General features: G+C 56.6%; 1 protein-coding gene and 1 long non-coding RNA gene across 3 annotated transcripts; one reads left to right on the plus strand and one right to left on the minus strand.

Moving 5' to 3' along the window:
- Nucleotides 1-256: 256 nt before the first annotated feature.
- Nucleotides 257-21,921, minus strand: Gna15 (G protein subunit alpha 15). 2 transcript variants are annotated; one of them, XM_021636833.2, is made up of 7 exons: nucleotides 21,777-21,921; nucleotides 13,485-13,669; nucleotides 11,900-12,051; nucleotides 11,327-11,455; nucleotides 5,478-5,607; nucleotides 4,788-4,941; nucleotides 257-1,237 (listed from the first exon to the last, which is right to left on the minus strand). In XM_021636833.2, exons 1-7 carry the CDS (start codon nucleotides 21,919-21,921, stop codon nucleotides 1,011-1,013), a joined length of 1,122 nt encoding a protein of 373 aa, XP_021492508.1. In that variant the 3' UTR covers nucleotides 257-1,010. The 2 variants fall into 2 exon arrangements, with proteins under 2 accessions (XP_021492508.1, XP_021492507.1); XM_021636832.2 differs by having other exon boundaries at nucleotides 11,900-12,054.
- On the plus strand, nucleotides 20,035-24,413 carry LOC132648774 (uncharacterized). The gene is made up of 3 exons (XR_009587182.1): nucleotides 20,035-20,306; nucleotides 21,722-23,116; nucleotides 23,661-24,413. It is a non-coding gene; the product is annotated as an uncharacterized LOC132648774 (long non-coding RNA).
- Nucleotides 24,414-24,741: the final 328 nt, after the last annotated feature.

The following is a 24,741-nucleotide window of genomic DNA, read 5'->3' on the forward strand; positions in this document are numbered from 1 at the left end:
AGCCCCTGTCCCACCGCGATCTGAGGCTGAGCCCTTGCTCTGACCTGTGACCCAGGCGAGGCCTGAGGTCAAAGGGCCCTGGCCCCTTTGCCCTGACTCCCTAAGTCTCTATCCTGCACTGGGCCCTGGTCCCAGGATGGACCATCCCTGGCTCAAGGTGAGGATGCTGCGCTGTAATTCAGGACAAGAGACTCGCAATCCTCCTGCCTCAGCCCCCCTTAGAGCTGAGAACACACAGGAGACAGTATTTCTCTGTTCCTCAGTTTCCTGCTTTTTGGTTTTTCAACGACCTTTATTGATTCGCGCGGGGAGGAGTGTCACCATTGCTGAGGGGCTGGAGGACGTCTTGTGGGACTCGGTCCTCTGCCCCCCGCCCCACCCCCACCTCGGGCTTCCCCTCGGTGTCCGCCATGCGGAGGCTGTGGAGGACGCGAGCACACAGCGGCGCCGCACCGCGTGGAGTAGTGTCGTGGGCTGGGGCGTGGGTGCGGAGGGCTCCCCCCAGCTACGGATATGTCCAAAGTCTGTCCTCGGCCGGAGCTCGCCTCAGTCCCGAGTGGGCAGACACCAGGCAGGACTTCCTCGCTCCCCCCCCCTGCCACCCTTCCGCACCCCAGAGTGAGGCTGGGGAGGATGTGGTCGGCGACCCTGGGGGCTCGCAAGCCGCCACACTGTCCCATCCGGCCTTGGTTTCTGGTGTCTGACACGGGTAGCCCTGGCTGGCCTGGAACTCACAGAGATCCCCCTGCCTCTGCTTCCCGAGGGCTGGGGCTAGAGGCCCGACTCGCGTCCTTCCTCTAGTCACTAGAAGGGGGCGAGGGAATAAATTACAGACGGGTCGGGCCTTGGCGGCCCGGTGAGGAGCTGGGCGCGTCTGGGCCTGGCTTCCGCGCTCTGCAGGCGCCGAGGCAGGGGCGCGGCCGCGGGGAGTCTCCGCGCTGCGGTTCCAGGCGCGGCCGCCAGGGGGCGCGCTGCTCTGTCCCCGCCCGCGCCCGCAGGGACGTCCCGCGTCACAGCAGGTTGATCTCGTCCAGGTACCGGGCCAGCACCGAGTCCCGCACGTCCTTGAACACGCTGCGGACGCTGTGCGTGTCCGTGGCGCAGGTGAAGTGTGCGAAGAGGCGGCGCGCGCGGGATCCCTTCCTGCCCCCGTCGTGGGGCTCCGCGCAGCTCGCGTACACGCGCGCGTACATGTCCATGATGAAGCGCTTGGCGGCCTCCGCGTCCCGCCGGGGACCTGCGGAGAGGGCACGGGGGCGGTAGGCGCCTTTCTGTAGCTGGCCTCGAACTCCCTACATAGCCCAGGGCGACCCTGGATTCCCTGTGTAGCCCAGGCTGGCCTCCAGGTCAGCCTGTAGCCCGGGCTGGCTTCGAACTCCCGACCCTCTTGCCTCCACCTCCCCAGGGCTGGAGGGTGGGCGAGAGGCATCAAGCCGGGTCTGTGCGGAGCTGGGGAGTGAACCCAGGGCTTGTGACAGCTCTGGCCATCCTGCCCCCGGGCGGGGAAGGTCGGGCAGAGCCGCCTGGGCCGTCTTTGCCGAGGGCAGCGCCAGCTTTGCCATTCCAGCCAGCAAGCGTCACTCACGTGAGCAAGAACGGAGGGTGGGGCTCAGCTTGAGGAGCTGGGGGGTAGAGTGGGGCGGGGCCTGCTGCAGTCATATCAGGAGCCCTGCAGCTGTCCAGACCCGGGGTGTCTAGCCCACGGGGTCCTCTATAGACACTGTCCATCTTCTTTGGGAAGTGTGGAGTTCACACAGGGCTGAGGGGAGAAAACTCCAGGGGCAAACAGTGTGGGTTCGAACCTGGCTCCCAGGGCAGAGGCCATGGCCCTAAGACCGCTTGCTGCCAAGCACAAGAACCTGAGTTCGAACCTCCAGCTCTGATAGTGGCTGAGCATGCGCCTGCCGTGGAGGGGCGGAGGAAGGGCTCCTGTCGCCGCCCAGAGAGAAGGCCTGTCCCGAGGGAATGGGGCTCACTGGCAGCGCACAGCAGAGCCTCCTGCCTTGGCCCTGCACGTGGGCACCCTCCAGCCACCGGCTTACTGCCAGCCGGTGACTGCCTCGCTCTGTGCCTCAGTTTCTCCATCTGTGCAATGGAGATGTCCTATTCTGTGGGCTTCCTTCCTTCCATCTTTCTTTTCTTTCTTTTTTTCTTTAGGTTTTTCGAGATGAGGCTTCTCTGTGTAGCCTTGGCTGTTCTGGACTCACGCTGTAGACCAGGCTGGCCTCGATCTCACAGCAACCCATCTGCCTGACCCATCTGACTCTGCCTCCACCGCCCGACTTTGTTTCCTGGCAATACTGGGGATTGAATCCGGGGTCTCTCACTTGCTAGGCCATCTCACCCTGCCATCGAGGATTTCTCAGTCTTTTTAAGCAGTAACTATGAGAAAATTGTCACAGAAGGCAAAACACCGCAGTAAATACGGTCTCTGGAATCTGTCCACGGGGTTTGAGTGAGAACAGGCCCCACCAGCTACTGTGCTGGGATGCTTGGGCCCCAGTTGGTGGAACTGTTTGGGAAGGATGAGGAGGAATGGTATTGTAGAGGGTGTGGCCTCGTTGTAGGAGGCGTGACCTCTAGGGGTGTGGCCTTGTAGGAGGCGTGACCTCTAGGGGTGTGGCCTTGTTGTGGTGGCCTCCTTGAAGGAGGTCTGTCTTCTCGAGGTGCGTCATTGGTAATGGGCTTTGAGGGTTCCAAAGCCACCACCAGGGATCAAGATGTGAAGCCCTCAGCTGTGGTCCAGCACCAGGTCTGTCTGTCTCCCGCCGTGATGACCTCAGACTAACCGTCTGAGTTATAACCCACAACTGTAACTCTTCCTTTTTAAGAGCTGTCTCCGCGGCTCTTTGCAGGGACAGGACAGCGGTTAAGGCACTGCCCCAGCCCTCTGCTGAAAACGGCCCTTCCAAACCACTCACTTTCTCTTCCTGGCCTCTCCAGGCCACAGCCTGGTCCTCAGGACTGCTCAGCTAGACAGGGCTGGGAGCGAGCAGAACTTCACATCTGTACCCAGTCAGTCAGCCCTGGGGGATGTAGCAGCATGCTGGGGGGAGGGGGTTAGGGACTCTCGGCCTTGACAAAGTCAGTGGGAAAATTCTGGCGCCAGAGCTGCCTTTGGCGTGGCGTCAGGCATGGACAGTAGCCTGGACCACAGCTGAGGGGGGCTGGTGTCAAAGTGTCCCCCCCCCAATCTTAGCTGCCCGCATTGCAGATCAGCACCTGATCCTGAGTAGGCACGTGGTGCTTGCCAGTTTTGGGTCTCAGGTCTCCTAAGCTGGCGGGAAACTCACTTCTGCTGGCTTAGGGCCCTGAGCACCTTCCCTCTGTCCCAGCAGCCACAGGACAAGAGAGAGCTGGTTCCAAGATGGCCTCTGGCAGGCCTGCCTCACCCTCCAGGGTTAGACAGAGCGGCCTCGCCTCTTGCTCGGTCAGTTGACGAGCAAGATAGACGCACACAGACAGCGCTGAGGCTTGACCACGACAGGCAGGAGAGTCTGGCCACCCAGAGCCGGCCACACTGAGATGTGGGAGGGGGAGAGGGGAAGAACTCCCTAGTGCTCACAGCGCAGTACTCCTGGGAGAAGGCTCCTTCCTGGTGTCTTCCTGGTCCCACCCACCACGCAGTCTTACCCAGCTCGGTTCTTCCCAAATGCCTGACCATTGGGCTGGGCCCGATGGTGTACAGCTTTAATCCCAGTGCTCAGGAGGCAAGGGCAGATCTGAGTAACGAAAGGGCAGCTGCTCTACAGAGTTGAAGGCCGGCCAGAGCTACACAGTGAGACCCTGTCTCAAAAGGGAAAGAAAGACAGAACGAGAAAACCAAATTCCTGACTGTGGGACCTTGAGCCAGGCAGACTGGCGGGCTTAGGCAGGGAGGCCTGGCATGGCCTCCTGAGCAGCAGTCCCCGGCTCTTCTAACACTGTCTCCCCCAGGAAGGATCTGAGGGAGGGTGACAGTGCTCCCCACCTAGCTGCCTCAGCCTGCCTCATTTTGTGGGAGGCGAGTTCCCAACATTGTTTCCGAGAGTCGCACATTTCTGCATGAATATGCAGTCAAATGCGGGAGACTGTGGCACACGCCTATAATCCCAGCACTCAGGGGGCTGAGACAGGTGGATCTCTGAGGTGGAAGCCAGCCTGTTCTACAGGGTGAGTTCCAGGAAAGCCAGGGCCACACAGAGAAACCCTGTCTCAAAAAACAAAATGGGGGAAAAAAAAGGTTACACAAATGAAATAAAATAAAGATGTTACAGCCAGACGCAGTGGCACATGCCTGTAATCCCAGCACTAAGGAGGCAGAGGCAGGCAGATTTCTGTGAGTTCCAGGCCAGCCTGGTCTACAAAGGGAGTCCAGAACAGCCAGGAAACAGAGAAACTCAGTATCAAAAACAAAAACAAAAACGTGTGTGTGTGTGTGTGTGTGTGTGTATTTATGTGAATGCTACTAAAGAGAGTTGATGAAACTATGACAACCACAGTATAGGACAGAAGTGGGGATCAGCAGTCCAGCCCCGCCTAGAATTCCCCGTTGAGGGGCTGGGGGCGTGGCCGGGGGTGGAGCCTCCACCTAGCATCTCCCAGTGAGGTAGATTTTTATAGCATCTTTTCTTATTCCATGACATTTGCTCAGAGGGTCACCTTCACCTCCATTCCACAGAGGGAGAAGCTGAGGCTCAGGAGGTATCAGAAGCAGCTGAGCTGGGAACCCAAGACCCCTGAGTGAGGGCTGAGCCTTGGACAGGCTCTCGCTGGGGAGAGATACGGAATGTTCTAGAACCACTCACCCTGGAAGCTGGGAAAGTACGTGGCCAGGTGGGAGGTGTGGATCTTCTCTTCTAGGATGTCTGTCTTGTTGAGGAAGAGGATGACGGACGTACTCTTGAACCAGGGCAGCTCCAGGATCGTGCCGAACAGTGCCAGGCTCTCCTTCATGCGGTTCTGGGTGAGGGACAGAGGTGGGCAGTGACCCCAGGAGGATAAGAAAGACTTGGGGTGTCTCCCCCCTCTCTGGGTGTGGACCTTGTGTGCCCGACATCCTGTGTTGATTGACATATTTTTTGAGTCAGTGTGACACCAGACACCAAGAGGAACCTGGGACGAGGGGGGGCCTCCACACCTGCCCTCATGCTCCCAGTGCCCAGAAGTAAGAACCCTGTCCCAAGCCACCAAGCTGCTCTTTTTGGTCATGGCGACCACAGGACCTTGCTATAGCCACATGGGAGGTTGCGTCACCTTGTGTGACCTGAGGTGTGATCTCTTCTGGCCAAAGCTGTGTATAGGTGTGACAGCTGCTGCTCCTGGTGAGGGCAGCAGAGGATGGTAGCCTCATGTGTGCTGAGGTGGGCAGGTGGGGGGTTAAGATCAAAGTCGCCGTGAGACCTCACAGGACATTCCCTGTTCAGGCAGGTGGGGCTTCCTGGGTGGGGGGTCCTCCACCCCCAAGGGCGGGGTGCCTGTGACACAGCTCCCCTCACCTCCTGGTCATTCTCCTCCAAGCACTGGTCATACTCGCTCAGGGAGGCCAGGTAGATGAGGGCTATGACGTTCTCAAAGCAGTGGATCCACTTCTTCCGCTCCGACTTCTGGCCACCAACATCCACGATGCTGGAGAGAGACCAGGAGACCCACCATTCGGAGGTCACATGACCCAGTCCCTGCTCCGCAGTCCCCGGGAGGCAGCCGAACCGGACTTGTGAGGCTGTTATATCAAAGGACAGGCTGCACAGCTGTGTGGCCGGCCGTGGAAGCTGAGGCAGGAGGACACTGTAGAGGGAGCGTAAGGCCAGCCTTCCCTCCCTCCCCTTCCCTTCCCTCCCCCATAGGTATATATACATATGTTCCCTCTCTCTGTCCCCCTCCCTCCATAGATGTGTGTGTGTGTGTGTGCGCGCGCGCGCGCGTGCCCTCATGCACGTGTTAAGAGTAGAAACCTCAGGGCTGAGGAGTCGGTCTGTGGCAAGCAATGGGATGATGTGATTTTGGATTCCCAGCATGCAGCTGTAACCATAGCAATGAGGAGGGAGGATGAGCCCGAAGGGGGCGGAGGCTGGCTGAGGGGGTGAGCCCCAGGCACACCGAGAGACGCCGTCCGCCGAAAGATGAGAGTGAGTGGAGAAAACAGCCGACCCCAGCCCCACCCCTGGCCTCCACATGCACGTTTCTGCACACGCATGCAAACGCGTGTTCACACACAGAGATCACAGAACGCTCTTGGCGCAGGCCAACATTTTCTCTGCGACGGAAGCATCATCAGCACCGGGTCCATTTGGGCTGGAGAGACGGCCCAGAGGTTAGAGCACCGCGGCTCCTGCGGAGAACCCAGATTCCATCCCAGCGCCCCCGCGGTGGCTCACAACTCTCTGAGTCCAGTTCCAGGGGATCTGACGCCCCCTTCTGGCAGCTACCTGCTCACGCACACAACCCCAGCCCATCCCCCCGCAGGCACACATAATTAAAATCTTAATCAGTTAGTATCAGCTGTGTGTGAGACAGGAAGCTATTTAGCTGTGGGGCACAGGGGCTGATGGAAGGCAGGGGCTCTGCTCACACCTCCTCAGACTCAGTTTTCCCATCAGTAGAATGGGTCACTCTGCCCTCTGCTGGTCCCCAGAACGGATGCACCCTCCCTTCCACACACAACAAAAGCCAAGAGCATCCCCTTCCCGTGGCTTCTAAGAAACCGAGTCACTGATATCAAGCTCCATGTCATCCTCCCCAGAAGTAGCTGTGACTGAGTGTAGATTACAGACAGATGATGGCACTAAAAATTCTCAGAGAAAGGAGGGCACAGAAGAGGAAACTGAGGCAAGCAAGCTAAGCAGCTGCATTTGAGAGAGTTCCTCCATCTTCACATGTGAAACTTCAGTCACACCTTTCAAAAACCCACAGATGCCCTTTGCAGATCAAGCAATGTCACTCAAAAGAGGGCCCAAGCCGGGTGTAGGAGCACACGCCTTTTACTCCAGCATTCAGCATGCAATATCTCTTGAGTTTGAGTCTAGCCTGGTCTACAAAGAGAAAATCTGTCTCAAAAAAAAAAAAAAATAGTGGGGCTATGCTAACAGACAGGGCTGGTGACAGACTTCTGATATCACTGCCTCAAACTGCACCCCAGGTCATGAAAGGCCAACAGAGCATTTGTGAGTTTCTATGCCAGAGCACAGAAGACTCAAGCATCTCTCAAAGAAATACATGTCAGCTCTGCTTCCCATGTGCTTCTGAACTGGGCACAGTTCCTCAGCACTCAAAAACCATCCACCAACCCATCCACCCACCCATCCACCCACCCATCTATCCACCCACCCACCCACCCATCCATCCAACCACCCATTCATCCACTCGCCTACCCACGCATCCATCTATCCACCCATCCACCCATCCACTCATCCATCCATCCATCCATCCACCCACCCATCCATCCATCTACCCATCCACCCACCCATCCATCCATCCACCCATCCACTCATCCATCCACCCATCCACCCATCCATCCACCCACCCATCCACCCATCCACCCACCTACCCATCCATCCACCAACCCATCCATCCATCCACCCAACCATCCATCCATCCATCCACCCATCCATCCACCCTCCCACCCATCCATTCATCCATCTATCCATCCATGTTGGAGAAAATGATACATTTTTTCCCCTTAAGTTACTCTGTAAGTTTTTTTTTTCTTTACAATGGATAATAATGTCCTTACTGAGCTAGAGAATGGATACACATCAATCTTGGGTTTCTGTAAAGAGAGGATGATATTGCACTGCCCTGAGAAGCCAGTCAGTCTCCTTAGGAAGTGGGGCTCTCTTGGGAGAACTGGTGCCAAAAGGCGTTTTGGCCTGAAAGGGAAATTCTGTTAATCAGTGTAAGGACCCAGAGTTAGGCTGAAGGACGCAAGCTGCATGCCTCCACAGCCCAGAGCTATTGAGACCCGGCTGAGGTGAGGTGACAGCTCCTGCTCTGGGGAGCTGTCCTGTCCCCACAGACATGAGGTGCTCACAGGGAACAGGTGGCCACTCAACCTGGCACAGAGGGGCACAGGGGACAATATGGGGGGCGAAACGCAGGCCAGCCTGAGTTAGGTCCCAAACGCAGAGGCCACCCTCCTATGTTTGAAAGGCAAAACTACACATTTGCTGTGCAGAAAGGGCAGGGCAAATATAGCCACGCGAATGTAGAAAGCCAGGCCCAAGCCTCTAAACAGGCACAGTCTACGTAGGGCGGGCTTGAGCACTACAGGTAAAGAGGAGTTTAATTAAAACTGATATAAAAGGCAAGGCCTTCTCTGCTGCTCTGAGCAGCCAGCCAGGCCCCACAGATGTGGGCTCTCTCGGGGACAGGTGGTGGCTCAGCCTGGAGCCACGGGGCCCGAGGGCCCAAAATAAGATTTTTGACACCATACAGTCTTGTGTCAGTATTCACACCATCCTTTTAAATGGCACAGATAAATCGGTTTACAATCTAGACTGGCTTAAGGAAAGACAGATGCCTTTCTTCTGCTCGTACAAAGAACAACAGCATCTTTAACTGCCCTGTGCTTCCTGTGCATCTCATGCATTCACAATTTTAGGACTATGTATGACTTGTGAGAAATTATATGTTTTCAGAACAAAAGAATCGGACAAATCTGACGCGATTCAAACTGCAGGCTGCTGAGACGCTGACACATTTGTTCCAGCACCCTGCTTGATCCAGCTCAGCTGCTTCCGGTGCTGCTCCCCGAAAGTCTGCTCCCAGGACAGCGTCAGCGAAGCTGCTGATCTCAACTAGTCCAGCCTTTCAGACTGTTCCAAACAAGACTTTAATTAAGCCGAGATTTCACAGCATTTAGAGAGCGGACAACAAATGCCATTGCTAGCTTGCTTAATCAATTTTTCCAAAATTAGGCGGGCCCCCAAAAAGGACTCCTTTGCCCCCAAATCAGCAGGAAGCAACTTTGAGAAGAATGATGTGCCATTTCCCTTTAGGTGGGGTTGGTAGGTTTTTTTTGTTGTTTTGTTTTTTTTTTGCTGTTGTTATCATTTAGAGGATTTGGTTATAAGTTGTTAATTGTCTTATTAAGAGAAAAAAACAAGGTATAAAACTTAAAATCAGGGATTTATTTCTTTTTCTCTTTCTTTCTAAGGTAAGGAGAAAATGGTTGAAAAGAGAGGCGGAATATATAACTAGCTTATAGGAATAATAAGACAAAAGGTAAATTATTGAATCTATGTTTCAGTTTGTAGCTTTAATTGTTATTTTTTTTGTTTACATTGTTATGGACTATCGTATATTGATACAAATGTAAGGTTTTCAAGGTGTGAATTTTGGTGCATTGATACAAATGTAAGGTTTTCACTGTGTGAATTTTGGTGCATTGAAACAAATGTAAGGTTACTTTTTGTTACACACATATACATGTTTAATACAAAGCTTACTTCCAGTCTTTTTCAAAGCTGCTATTACAAGCTGTTTTGTATAGTTTAAAAATATAAATTAATAGTTAATCAAACTCATGGTCCTGTCAGATAGTCTAGTTTATCACAGAACTACACTTCCTATGTTAAATGGATAGTAAATAGCTAAAAACAAGCAATGTTTTGCCTATTCAGATATAATATAGGTGATGATGATATGCACAGTTAAATAGGTGGTCTTCAAAAGCCTCAGAGACCTACAGGGCATGGCATTTAAAGGTGTGTTTATTACCTTAAGGACTCTTTGATAAGGAGACAAGCTAGCTCCTGTATCTGCCCAGTTCAGTGTATAGACTTATTAAAATTATATCAGATTTGGGAGTGGTGGCACAGGCCTTTAATCCCAGCACTCAGGAGGTAGAGGCAGGTGAATCTGGCCAGCCTGACCTACAAAGTGAGTCCAGGACAGCCAGGGCTACATAGAGAAACCCTGTCTCAAAAAAAGAAACATAAAAATAATCCATCCGGTGTCTATGTCTTTTTAACTGATATGGTAGCAGATTAATAATAACTGCTATAATAATTATAAGCTATTAATAGTAAACATTAATAGGTTTATATTTTCTACAATACATCCACCCACCCACCCATCCATCCACCCACCCACCCATCCACCCATCCATACTTCCATCCACCTGTCCACCCACCCATCCATCCATCCATCCATCCATCCACCCATCCATCCATCCATCCATTCATCCATCCACCCATCCACCCACCCATCCATCCATCCATCCATCCACCCATCCATCCATCCATCCATCCATCCACCTATCCACCCATCCATCCATCCATTCATCCACCCACCCATCCATCCATCCACCCATCCATCCACCCACCTACCCATCCATCCATCCACACACCCATCCATCCATCCACCCACCCACCCACCCACCCACCCACCCATCCATCCTTCCATCCACACACCCATCCATCCACCCATCCATCCACACACCCATCCATCCATCCATCCACCCACCTACCCATCCACCCATCCACCCATCATCAGTCCTGTTCCTCTGTAGCCCCTGAGCATCCGTGTCCCTCCCCGTATCTCTATGCTCTTGGTTCATGGCTCCAACCTTGCTTCCCAGCTGTATCCTGCCTTGGGCTCTCTGTGGATCACAATACCTCAGTGGCAAACCCTGGGGATCACCTGGCTGGGATGGCCTGGGCCCTGTTCTAAAGCATGTGGAGGATCCAGACTAAGCTGCCTCAGGAATGTGCTGACCCTGACCGTGACCCTTGTGGCGTAGTGTCCCCCTGTGCCCAGCCTCAGACACCTGCTGGTGGCACAGATGGTTCTCTATCTCAGGTGGCGCCTAGCATCGATTGCATGGTCCCCTCTCCCTGTATTCTTGTTGACCCCTATTGACCCCTGTCACTGGCCCAGTCTCTTGGGTGACCTTGACTGCATGATGCCACTATTTAAATGGGGTTCCTTAATCTCTTTCTCTTCTTTGGTCTCCTCACTTGGGGCCTCTTGGCCTCCCTTCCCCCATGGATGTTAAAATATTCCAGGACTACCTCCCCTCAGCCCGAGCCATCCTTCCATCCCTGTGATGACCACACGATCTGTCCTTCCTTCCTTCCCCAGAGGCATCCTTTTGAGGGCTAGAACCAGAGAACTCCTGTCCATCCTGCAACACCCTAATAACAATGTCCATCCTCCACGAAGATCCGTGGTGGAGTTGTGGTACCTCTCGCTCTGTCCTTCAAAGTCTCGGGCTGGACCACAAAGGGTGCTGGAGGCGCCTATGTCGGGCTTGTCCTCCTTGAAGGACGGGACCGGAGAACTCATGTTGACCCCTCGGGGCCCCAGCCTACACCCGCAGGCACTCCCGGGTCAGGCCCCCACTCACCGGAGCTTGGTCTTCTGCACGGAGAAGCAGTACTCGTTGATGCCCGTGGTGGGCATGCGGCTGCGCAGCACGTCCTGCGCCGTGGGGACGTAGCCCTCCTCGGCGATGCGCTCCAGGTGAGACAGGTAGCTGTGAAGGGAGGCCTGTGAGGCCGGGCCTGCCATCGGCTGGGGCCCCTGAAAGCCCGGGGTGTGCGGTGCTGCCCACGGGCCTGGAAGGACACTGCCCTGGGGTCGCACATCTGGGCCAGCCACAGCTCGGACCCCACGGAGGACTCGGGTTCCCGGTGGAGCCAGGCAGCTGCCACTCAGCCTCCCCCTGGTCCCTCCTTTCCATCGCCCCCCCTCCTGGCTCCACATTCGGAGGCCCTGGCCACACCCCCTTGCAGACCCCTCTCCCTGGGTCCCACCCCTTCCGCGCCACGCCCCCGCGACCACGCCCTCCTCCCCTCCCCGTTCTCCCGCGGCCACGCCCTCCACCCGCCCCTTCCTCGGCCACGCCCTGAGGCCACGCCTTCGTCCTCCCCGTTCTCCCGCGGCCACGCCCTCCACCCCCAGAGCCCGCCACACTCACTACAGGGCGGAGTCCAGCAGGTGGAATTCACGCCTGCGCTCGTAGCACGCGCGGATGCCCGCGTCCCGCCACAGCTGCTGCATGGCCGCCGCGTAGGGCTTCCCGAGCGCGCTCACTTTGTAGGGGTCCTGGCTCATCACCAGGCTGGCGTGCTGCTGTAGAGACAAGGGAGAGGTTCGGCAGCCCGCGGGAAATGGGCCTCACACCCATCCCCGAAACACAGTCCTTCTCTCCCTTTAACCCACCCTGGTATCACTGCGGCCGAGCCTACAGCCCTACCTGGCCCACACAAGGAAAGGCAGCCTCTTGGGAGGGAACTCCTATTCATCCTTCGGTGCCCTTGTACAAATACCCCCTCCTCCAGGAAGGCCTCTCCCAGAGCGCTGCTGCCCCACTCTGGGCTCCGCCAAGGACCAGTCCTCACCCCAGATGGGCGGGAGATGTCAGGGAACAATGCCTGAGGGGTGGCACTGGTGAAGTAAGACTCCGTAGTTGTCCCATTTTATGGAGTGAGGCACAGAGAAGAGCATGGGTCTCCCAGGGAGGGGAAGGCAGGGGCAGGAGAAGGCAAGGGAAGGCAGGGGAAGGCAGGCCTCCCTCTGCCAGGCCCCGCTGTCCCTGCGGGGGCAGGAGGTGCGAGTGGGGGCACCGTTGTATGCATGAGACTTGAGGCCTTTTCTCCTCAGACCCAGGGGACCCAGCTGGCCAGGGGCATCTTGAAGACAAGCCCCCTGTGCTCGCTGCAGAGTTGCTGTTCTCTGGGGGGAAGGTCATCCCAGCTGGCCTGTTGCCCATTCCCACCCCCATGGAGGGCTTGGGGGTCACAGGACCCTCACCTGAGTGCCCAGCCTCTCCCTCAGCCTTAGGCTGGAGCCTGAAAGCTGAGGAAGGCTAAGGCAGGGGCCTGTTCCTGCCGGGTAAGGCTTTCTGGGGCCTGTCGGGGAGGAGGGACACCCGCTCCCCTCCGGCTCCTCCATGTGTTCTGTAAGGTGACCCAAATGAGCCCTGTCTGTCCTTGGCACCTCCGGGGGAGGAGGACGGAGTTGTTCATGCCTCTGCCTGGAGTCATGAGGGCGTTACAGGACTGGGGAGCATGTGGGTGACCCTGGGTGACAGGTAGGGGTGTCCCCAAGGGCCTGTCAGGAAGGCAGGCTGTTCACACAGAAGCAGGGACCCTGGGACCACAGCATGACTCAGTGTTTGGAGCTGGACCGTGAAGGCCACTCCATCAGGGTGGCCCTAAGCCAGCAGGAGTGAATCCTTAGACAGAGGGGACCTGGTGACTGGGGAGTCAGCTCAGTGGATAGAGCGTTTCCTGCGAACACGAATTTCACCCTCACGTTGGTTAGTGCGCTAATTTAACGCCAGCCCCGCGGGATCCAGCGCCCTCTTCTGGCCTTTGGGGGAATGCACTCACATGCACAGACACATAATTAAAAGAAGAGATCAGCTGCCCTAGGAAAGTCGTTTCCAGCATATGGGGGAACTTGACCTGTGGTTCTTGGAATGTTCCTGGGATCCCTGCTAGGAAATGCTGTTCATCCACCTCCGAAACGCCACGCCGCCCAGGGGTCTCTGTGCTCACCTTGCTGTCGGGCCTGCTGAAGGGGATCTGCAGCCGGTCCATGGCGTCTATCATGGCCTGCATGGAGATGAAGATGTTCTGGTAGACCAGCGGCCGGAACGCTCTGCGGTCCTCCTCGGAGTAGCCTGCGCCGTGAATGATGCGCATCTGCTTGATGAACGTGCTCTTCCCGCTCTCCCCTGGCCCTGGGGACAAACAGCGCGCTCGGGGGAAGGGTCCACGATGGGCGTGGCGACCCCCGGGACCTCGGCGACCACGGAGCCCTGAGCCGCTCCATGGGGACCAGCGCCTTCGTTACTCCTCACAGTGTTGTGACAAAATGTCCGGCTCGGCAGCATCAGACAAGGCTTGTGTGGCCCACAGCCACAGGGCACAGCCTCCCTCTAGGAGCAGATTCAGCTGCTCACATCCATCCAGTCCCGTCCCCGAGTCCATGGCGCCTTCACCCTCAGCTACCTCCGGCCACACAACCCCACCAGGCACAGCCTGAGGCTGAACTAGTCTGCATTTTTTCGTGCAGTTGCGCGTGAGGCTCAGAAGGTTTTAGACAGTCCAGCTGACCATCAGTGTGAAGCACGTGGGTCTCTGTTTTAGTTCATATTGTTATGATGAAACGCCATGCCCAAAAGCAAGATGGTGAGGAAGGGGTCTATCCGGTCTATACTTCCAAAGCATTCAAGGAAGTCAGGGCACTAATGCAAACAGGGCAGGAGCCTGGAGGCGGGAGCTGATGCAGAGGCCGTGGACGGTGCTGCTTACTGGCTGGCTTCTTGAGGCTTGCTCAGGCTGCTTGCTTATAGAACCCAGGAGCACCAGTCCAGGGCGGCACCGCCCACCATGGGCTGGCTCCTCCCCCATTGATCACTATTAAGAAAATGCCAGCCGGTTGGGGGGGTAACACATGCCTCTTTGGGAGGCAGAGGCAGGTGAATCTTTTTGTGAGTTTGAGTCCAGCCTGGTCCACATAGTAAGTTTGAGGCTAGTCTGGGCTATCTACAAAGAGAAACTCTGTGTCTAGATAGATAGATAGATAGAAGAAAGAAAAGAAGGTGGAATAGAAAGAGAAAGATGCGCCTGACATTGGCCTCTGACCTCAACATGAAGAGGCAGCAGCACCACACAAGCACGCAGAAACCCAAGTAAAAACATCGAAAGACAAGAACGACAGCGATGGTCACAGGAAGGCCAAGCCGGACCCCCTGTCCATAGCACGATGTGGCTGAGTTGTGCTCTGGATGGAACTCAGTGACTCAAGCAGGCGAGGCAGGCGCAGCTGAGCTGGGCCCCTGGCCACCAATAAAGTTTTATTAGAACCTAGCTCCTGGATTGGCTTTTGTGCTGAAAGGGCAGCAGTAAGAACTGGGTGTCTGCGGCTGGAGAGGTGGCTCAGCACTTAAGAGCAAGGTCCTGAGTTCAATTCCCAGTGACCACATGGTGGCTCACAACCATCCATAGTGAGATCTGGCGCCCTCTGCTGGCGTGCATCTGTACATGAGGACATAAAACACCCAAATAAATAAATGTTAAAAAAAAAAAGAAAAGAACACTGGATGTGTAAACTGTCCTGCCACGGGATGGGGTGGGGTCACCCACTCACCCACAGCCAGGTCGAGTGGCATTGGAACCACTCCAGCGCTCCTGCAATATTCTATGTCTGTTTCAGGAGGAGCAACATTTTTACATCGCTTCTTTCAGGTCTGTTAATTTTATTTTACATGGATGTCTGTGTTGCCTGCACATGTGTCTACATGACGCATGTGTGCAGTGACCGTGCTGTTCTGAGAGGGTGTCGGACCCCCTGGACCTGGAGTTGCAGACGGTTGTGAGCTGGGTGGTGCTGGGACCTGCACCGGGATCCCCTGCAGCCAGAGCTTGTAATGGCTGAGCCCTCTCTCCAGCTCATGCGCTGGGGTGGGACGCGCTCTCTGCCGCCTGGGCCTGGAGCTCACAGCCCACCTGCTTCCCGGGGCGGCGGTGACAGGCTCGCACCACCATGCCCCGGAGGAAGGTGGACCTCAGTAAGAGAGTGAAAGCTCCTGGCCGGAGCAGCCACAGCGAAGCCATGGCTCTAATGATCATATTAAAATCTTCAGGACGTACAGACACGCCGCAGCTCCCTGCCGCCTGACTGGGGCGCTGGGAGCACCCCCACCCCGAGGCCTACCAGACGGACCAAGCCTGGGGACAGGAACCAAGAGGCTGGCCCCAGTTGGTCAGCAGTCCACCCCTGGGACACTCCACACAGCCTTTCCAAGGAAGGGAAGTGGGGACCAACCACATGAGACTCCCCAGGTTGAGGGTCAGGGGCTCATGCAGGAGGAAGTGGGAAAAGCTACAAGAACAGAAAGAGGAACGAGGGCCGGGGGCCGCGGCCCGGGGGCTCACCTGTGGCGCGTGGTGGGTTCCATTCCCACACCACCTAAAGCTGGCACAGAGGCCCAGGCCCATCGTCCCAGAGCTCGGGCTGGGGGAAGGAGGTTTAGAGTTCAGGGCCATCCTCGCCGTCATAGCAAGTTCAAAGCCAGCTTGGGCTACCTGAGATACTGGCTAAGAAAAAAGGGGCGCGGGGTGGGGGGTGGACGGAACGGGACTCGGGCACTACTGTCTGCAAATCTGAGGGTCATGTGGACAGGACAGGCAGGGGCGTGCGCTCCTCTCGAGACTCAGTTTCCCAAGGCGTTCAGTCTCTTAGAAGAGTCCAGAAACTCCTTGTCATTAATGATGTTTGCAGGAAGACAGGGGTGAGGGGTGGAGGAAGCTGTGTGTGAGCCGCGTGGAACAGGGCCTGCAGATACCGGAGCTGGGGCCTCCTTCAAGGGGCTGAACCCAGATCCTCCTGCGCCCTAGGCAGGGCTCCACGCCCCAGCCCCTCACTGGGGAGTCTAGGCGGAGCTGCGCCATGACCACACCCCCATTCCCACCATGGCCACGCCCCACCCCTCTCTGGGGAATCCTAGGCGGGGCTCCACCATGACCGCGCCCTCAGCTCAACCCTGGCCACGCCCCCAGCCCCTCGCTGGGGAATTCTAGGCGGGGCTCCACCTCTGAGCCACTTCTGTTTACTCTTGAGACAGGGTCTCACTAAGTTCCCATGTTGGCCTGGATCTCACAAACCTCCTGGTTCCACACTCCACTCCAAGGGGCCTGGGTCACAAGCGTGCGCCGGGACCCAGCTGACTCAGACGCCAGGACGAGCCCGCGTTCCTTCCAGCAGCTTTTAGAGTGATGATGAGACCGAGTTCTCCTTGTGTCAGTGTCTCCTGAGATCCTGGCTCAGAGGCCGCACAGCTGCACAGCCGTCACAGACGACCAGCATTTCTACAGTTTCCCAGGACGCAAAATAAGGGCAGGAATCAGGCCCCCGAGGGCGCCATTAGCAGAACCGGCCACAGGCATCGGCCTGCGCAGACGGCCTCCGCCCCGTGAGGTTTTCCAGGGATGCTGTGCCAGGGGGTGGGGGTGGGGGGACACAACAGGGCAAGGACATGACCTGTGACCTCCTGCTCAACCCTAAATACTCACATCCCACTTCTGACTGAAGGGGGAGAACAGTTAGGGGCTCCCCGCACTCACTCTGTTGTAACTCAATGACCTGAGTTTTTAAATTTTGCCATTAATTTATTCTTCATTTTATTTGCCTGCGCGGCTCTGCGTGTGTGCAGTACCTGCAGGGGCCAGAAGAGGGCGGTAAGTCCCCTGGACAGGGATCGCAGGTGTTTGTGGGTGCTGGGAACGGAACCAGACCCTCTGGCTCTAACCACTGGCCCATCTCTCCAGCCCCAGCGACATTACTCCCCTCCCATGGTGGCACATTAGTGGTCACTGCTCCAGACACTGGCGCAAGAAGACTGCTACTTGGAAGTCACCCTGGGCAACATGGCAAATCAAAACCAAAACACAGAGCGTGGGCGCTGGAGAGCAGTCTGGGTGGCTAGAGAAACGGCTGCTCCTACGGAGGACCCAGGTTCGGCGCCAGCACCCACATGGCGGCTCACGCCCGCGTGTGACTCCCGTTCCAGGGAATCCTACTGTTATCAGTGTCTCCTGGCCCCTTCAGGTACCGCACACACAGACAGACAGACGCCCAGACACACAAACTAAAAATAAAGTAACCCTTTAAAAATTACTTAAGCCAGCCAGGCGTGGTGCCTGCACTCCACAGGCCGAGGCAGCTGGATCTCTGTGTCTCTGCCAGTCTGGTCTACAAAGCGAGTTCAGGACTTTTACACACACAGAGAAGCCCTATCTCTAAAAACAAAACAAAAAGAGAGTTAATCTGGGCAGTGGTGACTCATACCTTTAATCCCAGCACCCGGGAGGCAGAGGCAGGTGGCTCTCTGAATTCCAGGCCAGCCTGGTCTACACAGAGTGAGTTCCAGAAACCCGTTCTGGAAAAATAAAAGCAAGCCAGGCTCGGTGGTGCAGGCCTGTAATCCCAGCACTCTGGGAGGCGGATGCAGGCGTGTCTCTGTGAGTTGGAGGCTGGCCTGGCCTACAGAGTGAGTCCAGGACAGCCAAGGCTACACAGAGAAACTGTGTCTCAGAAATCCAGAAAGAGAAAAAGAAAAACCAAGACAAAAGTCAGTTAAAATAACACAGCCAGGGCCAGCCACGAGTTAGCCACAGGGGGTCCGGAGGCTGATGCCTAGGGAATCTGTGACACTCTAGCAAGAGACTCTGTCACAAAACGAGGGGCCAGCGACTGAAGCAGGTGCCCTGCGTGGACTGTGGTCTGCAAGTACAGGACAGAAACCCAAGGCCCAGGAAGAGCCTGTGACAGTCTCTGCTGGAGCTCTGAAGCACACAGAAGCCGATGCAGCTCTAGGGCAAATCCTGGGGCTCTTCTCCTTCCAGAAACTTCCATAGGGGGTTTGGCTGTGGCAACAGCTCTCTCCACCTGGCCAGGCTGCCCAACCCAGACAGGAAGTGGCTGCTTCCTTCTGGAGATGGCAGGAGGAAGTGCAACCAGGCTGGGGACAGCAATGTGGGGGTAGTCATGCCAAAGGCGGGTGCCACGAGGACTCAGCATCTCACACCCAGGAAATGGGGCACGTGGGGAGCCCAGCTACCACATCTGGGTATGCGCATAGCTGTGCAGACCCCAGACAGATGCTGACACCTCCCATGACCAAGTTTCCTTAGTTGTCATTTGATATCTGGGTTCTTCAGTCCTTGACAGAAGCACACGTGGAATACAAGCCTGAGAAAGCACACTGTGAGCTGTGTGGCTTCGGGCAACTTGCTTCACCTCTCTGGGCTTGCTCAACAAAGCACTTTTCTGCATTAATCCTGGCTTTTCACTCTTGGTCACATGCTGGCTGCCGCATTCTTGATGCAGACAGTCTCTCTCAACCCCGCCTCGGCTCAGCCCAGCCAGCTTCCTCAAAATCCCTGCCCACTCCAGGAAAAAAATAATATGCTTTTGGATTCGATTCCTGTTTTCACATGGAGTGAGAGGCATCCACCAAGAAAGCGCATGGCAGTGCCCAGGGGCCGCACAAACCCCAGGGTCCACCTGACACTGGAAGAGGGGACAGGATATGCAAAGAGGGGAACACCGAAAGGTGGCTGTAGGAGACAGTCAGAGCAATGCTGGGAAGGACTAGAAGGAATCTGTCCTGAAAATGGAATCATTCATCCGTCCATCCATCTTTCCATCCATCAAAACTCACAAATAAAACTCTACCTACCTACTCATTCATCCACCCATCTGTCCATCTGTCCATTCATCCACCCATCCACCAACTTACCCCCTTACCCACAGATCCACCCATCTACCCACCCACCCATCCACCCACCATCCATCCACCCACCCATCCACCCATCCACCCACTCATTACCCACTCATCCACCCATCCACCCATTCACCCATCCATCCACTCATCACCCACTCATCCACCCACCCACCCATCCACCCATCTCCCACCCATCCATCCACCCACCCATCCACCCACCCACCCACTCATTACCCACTTATCCACCCACCCACCCATCCATCCACCCATCACCCACCCATCCATTCACCCATCCACCCACCCACCCACCCACTCATCCACCTATCCACCCATCCACTCACCCACCCATCCACCCATCCACCCACCCACCTATCTACCCAACCATCTATCCACCCATCCACCCATCCACCCACCCACCTATCTACCCAACCATCCACCCACCCATCCATCCACCCACCCATCCATCCACCCACCCATCCATCCACCCATCCATTCATCCATTCATCCACCATCCATCCATCCATCCATCCATCCATCCATTTATCCATCCATCCATCCACCCATCCACCCACCCACCCACCCATCCACCCATCCACCCATCCACCCATCCACCCATCCTTCTCTGTGTTTACTGAGCTCCACCTGAGTGTTCTTACTGTGCTCTGCTCTGGGAATATAGGACTGAAGACAGGCTCGGCCCCTGCCCTTCTTTGTTGTGTAATTAGAGACACAATCAGTTAGGCAAGTAGAGGGCTTTGGGTACAAACTGAAATGATAAAGAGGAAGGAGATATGCGGGAGTGTGAAAGTGGCCTGGACACCAGACAATGCTGTTTTCCCAAGAGCTGAGCCCTGTTCTCAGACTCACATGGAGCAGAGCAGGCTTCGAAATGCCTGAGGTCCGGAGGCTGAAGGCTCAGGTGAAGCGGGGCAAAGACCCTGTGGCGGAGCCAGGGATACTAAGGCACACCAGAAATACTGCTGAAATGACAAGCCACAGGCATGACGGATCCAGGGCGAGAAATGACTTACAGGAAGCAGGCTCAGTCAACAACAGTGAGAACCCCGACTCGGGATGAGGGGATCAGGTAATCCGGTATTCTTAACGGCTCTCCGTTTCTCTTTCTGGTTCTGAGCATGGATCCAAGGCCTCACAGGCACTAGATGGGTGTGTTCCCCAAAGATGCCTGCCCCGTCCCCTCACCCCTGAGCAGTACTTTCTGGATACAGAATACACTCCTCTCAAGTGTGAACATGGGATGGGGAGCGGTGTCATGGCGTGCATGTGGAAGTCAGAGGTCTATTTTGGAGAGTCTCTTTTCTCCTTCTGTCTCAGTGCAGGCTTTGAATGCAGGTTGTAGGTCTGTGCAGCAAGCCCCTCCCCTCCCCACCCCACCCCCAGAGCCATCTCACCACCCTTGAGAATTCAAAACCTTCGTGCAAAGCTTTCTGGGCTCGGAAGACTTCTTTATGAAAGTGACCGAACATTGAAAGAGGAGAGAATAAGGCAGAAAAACAGATGCATCTATGCAGGACTGGGGGAGAGCCGTGGGGACTCCCTTCTGAGGAGTGAGGCTGCGGTGGAGTGTGGCTTTATGCCAGAATTAAAGGGGGAGAAGAATTCTTCCTTTCAGAAATAAGAATTAAAAAGCACTTGTTGAACACTATTTCATCTGTCCTGTCCTTCAGTGAAGATGCCATTCTTGGATAATGATATCATCATCATCATGATTATCATCATCATCATCATCATTTGGACTGGGTCTCACTGTGTAGCTCAGGGTAGCTTTGAACCCATGACAATTCTGATTTATCAGTCAACCAAGTGCTGGGACTACAGGTGTACACCACCAAGGCTTCATTTTCAAACCAGGGTGTCATGTAGTGCAGGCTAGCCTCAGACTCCTGTAGCCCAGGGTGATCCTGCACTCCTGATCCTCTTGCTTCCATCCCCTGGGTGCTGTTTGACAGATGGGCACTCCTCACATCTGGCTCGTGTGGCCCTGGGATGGAAACCAGGGTCTCCCTGACACTCAGGGATCTTTCTTCCTGCCGATCTGCCCCTCCCCCTTTTGTTGATTTCTGAGACAGTGTTCAAGCTGGCCTCTAATTCACAATCCTCCTGCCTCAGGGTCCCGAGTACTAGGTTGAGAGGCATGGAGCACTTTGTTTGGTTCAAGAGTTCAGAGTTGATGAATGAATGAGTGAGTGAGTGAATGAGTGACTCAGTCAGCCCACTGATATACATAGGCCCAGAACAAAGCCCTTGGTGGCCAGGACCCAGTGGCTGGCAGCCTGGAGCCCTGGCTCGGGCGGCTGGAGGAAGAGGCTCAGCCCCTGCCCGGGCTAGCCTGGACAGACGCTCACCTTCATTCCCTTCCCGTGACACACATGGGTGTGTTTATGGAGCAGCGCCCGCCGGGGCCACCTCCCCACAGTCCGAGGCACAGCTGAGCCTTTGGCGAGAGACCCAGCTTCCTGAAGCCTCGCTCTTCCCACCTAGAGAACGGGGCTGCTGTCGCCGGAGTCGCCGACCCTGTGCCCGGCCGCACACTCACCCAGCAGCAGCAGCTTCAGCTCCCCGCGCTCTTGCTTCTTCTGTTCCAACAAGATCTTGTTGATCTCCTGGTCGATTCTGGCAGCCGTCTTCTCCTCCTCCGTCAGGCACCAGGGACAGCAGCCCCAGGTCAGAGACCTGGCCATGGTGGATGTCTCACAGGACAGCAGGTGACATGGTTCCTGGGGCCCTCACAGCCCCAGCTATGGGACTCTTCCTTCTCTGGATGGAGGGGGGTGGGGGCCGCTCCAGGGGCCCTGAGGTTCCTGCCTAGGGCATGCAGGAGCCCAGCAAGGGCTACGAGAGAGGCCTGGGTGCTGGAAACAGGGCGGGGACCTGGGTGCTGCCTCCCGCCCCCTCCAACTTGCCTAGACCTGGCCCTGCCCGCCAGACAGGTCGGTGGCGAGGCGGGAGGCTCCAGCGATGGGAGGGAGGGGTGGCTGCCTCCTCACAGCCCGGTCCCCGTGGTGTCTGGCTTGGGCCTCCTTCCTCCTTTCCAGAGAGGGTGGCCTCACCCCTGAGCCTCTGACGCTGCTGGCCCCAGCTGGCCCCCTCCTCTGGGCCAAGAAGGAAGCAAGAATGGGCACAGCTATTGCTCAGAGATCCTTTCAGAACGGCTGAGGTGGGAGGGAAGCCCGTGCTTCCGTGTCTGTCTGGGCTCCCTCAGCACACACCCCAATTTGACAGCTGAGGAAACCGAGGCATGGGGTAAAGGCAGGGGCTTTCCCGAGGAGAGAGGGGGGAAGCCGAGGGAGCTCACGTCTGGCACCCTGGGTCCCAGAGAGATCAAAAGAAGCAGAAGAACCAGAGAGGGCCTGGGGCCTGCATTCCTGAAGCACCTAGACGGGGAGGGCTTCTGTCTTGCTCCACATGGGACAAAGCAGAACTTTTTATGTGAAGTCGGGGGTGACAGCTGCGCCCCAGCCTGACGCGAGTTGTCCCCAGGCTCAAGTGGCGGGAGGAAAACCCAATTCTACAGGTTGCCCTCTGCCACCCACCTAAAACCAAAACCAAACAGAATGATGAACCCCTCAGGGCGCCAGGTGGTGACACATTCTAAGACCAAAGTGAGGCAGAGCTGTTGACGGCTGGGGGCGTGGCTTTAAAGAGTCTGCAGAGGGCACAGCGACACTAAAGGACTTCGGGAGCTGAATCTCCGCGCACGGCCCCAGGCTCCTCAAACTACAAGCTCTAGACCACTCGGGCTCCCATAGCTCTAGTCCGCAGGGAGCCTGCGGGCCTCACGACTTGCCGCCAACGAAGCAAAGGCGAGGTTCAGAGAGGGCGCGCACAGCCCCCAGGGAAACACAGCTTCTGCCGTCTCTCCCTCCCGCGCCCCAGGTGGGTGGCCCACGCCTGCCCCACTGACTTCGGTTGACAGTTGGTTCGCTTCGCAGCAGATGGAAAGCGCGATAGGGCCGGGCCGGGTCACCGAGGCCACAGGGAGCTTTCCCCCGCCCACTGAGGCTGGGGCGGTCCCAAGACTTGCTCTGCGGGCGGGCGGATGGGAGCAGCGCGCGGGAGCGGGTGGGCGGGGGGGGGGGGGGGGGCGTCAGAACCGGCCTGGTGGTAAGGAGGCCGGAAAGACAGCACGGTGCCTGGCCCTTTGGGACCAGACACTCAGGGCTCTCAGGACACCACGGTGTGGACCAAACGCTGATACCCTGCGTGACTCCCACCTTCGACGCGGCCAGGATTCTGGCAGATGGAGCCTGTGCTACACAGGCTGGCCCTTGTCTCAGACTTCACAGGGTCTTGTACTGGGCAGTCAGTTTCCTGTACCTCTGGGAGAACATTGCATCAACCAGGAACAGGAACCTTTTCTCTATGTCTAATGTAATAGGCACCTTTCTCTTTTTTCTTCTTCCTTTGTTTCTTGGGACAGGGTTTCTCTGTGTGGAACTGGCTGTCCTGGAGCTCACTCTGTAGACCAGGCTGGCCCCAGACTCCAAGCTCTGACTGCCCCTGCCTGCCCACCCTGAGTTCTGCTTACATGTCCACCTGCACGACACAAGAGGACATCAGATCTCACTATAGATGGCTGTGAGCCACCATGTGGTTGCTGGGACTTGAACTCGGGACCTTTGGAAGAGCAGCCAGTGCTCTCAACGTCTGAGCCATCTCTCCAGCCCCTGACCTTTTTTTTTCTTCTTCTAAGAAAAAAGCTGGATGGTGGTGGCTCATGCCTTTGATCCCAGCCCTTGGAAAGCAGAGACGGGCGGATCTCTGAGTTCCAGGCCAGCCTGGTCTTCAGAGTGAGTTCCAGGATAGCCAAGGCTACACAGAGAAACCCTGTCTCAAAAAACAAAAGCAAACAAACAAATCTCTTTCTTCTGTGTGTGTGGATGCTCTGCCAGCGTGTGCATGGAGTGCCCACAGAGACCAGAAGAGGGCATTGGATTGCCCAGAGCAGGAGGCACAGGTGTGAGTGCTGGATTTGAACCCCTGTCCTCCGAAGCTCAGCCAGACCACAGCTGCGTGGCAACCCACTACATGGCTGTTGCTGAGCAGCACCCATGAGCACACTTGCGGACCTGCTGATGACTTTCGGTTTATGTCACTGCCCTTCCTGCATATGGCGTCCAGCCGCAAGGCCGCCCTCGAACCCAGGACCCTCCGTCCCTAGCTGCAGTGACGGGGGGGGGGGGGGGGGGGGGGGGGAGGCGGCCTGGATGCAGCTGTGTATGTCATCTGGCGACACCTGCTGGCCATTGGCGGAGCGGCAGGCACCTGCGCTGCGGAGGGGACCAAAGACCTCCACCACCTCCACAGCCTTGTCCAGTCTCGCCCACCGCGGCCTGGTTCCCGCCTAGCTCTGTGACCGCACGGCCGAGTCCTCCCCGCTCGCCCAGACGCGCCTGACACTCCTCCCTCTGCTACGGCCACACAGGCCTCAAGCTCCAGCCGGACCCCAGAACCCACACGGTGGAGGCCCGACCCCTGCCAGCTCTAACCGCCTGTGTCCT

This window comes from Meriones unguiculatus, chromosome 17 (genome assembly GCF_030254825.1).
Source record: "Meriones unguiculatus strain TT.TT164.6M chromosome 17, Bangor_MerUng_6.1, whole genome shotgun sequence".
Classification (NCBI taxonomy): Eukaryota; Metazoa; Chordata; class Mammalia; order Rodentia; family Muridae; genus Meriones; species Meriones unguiculatus.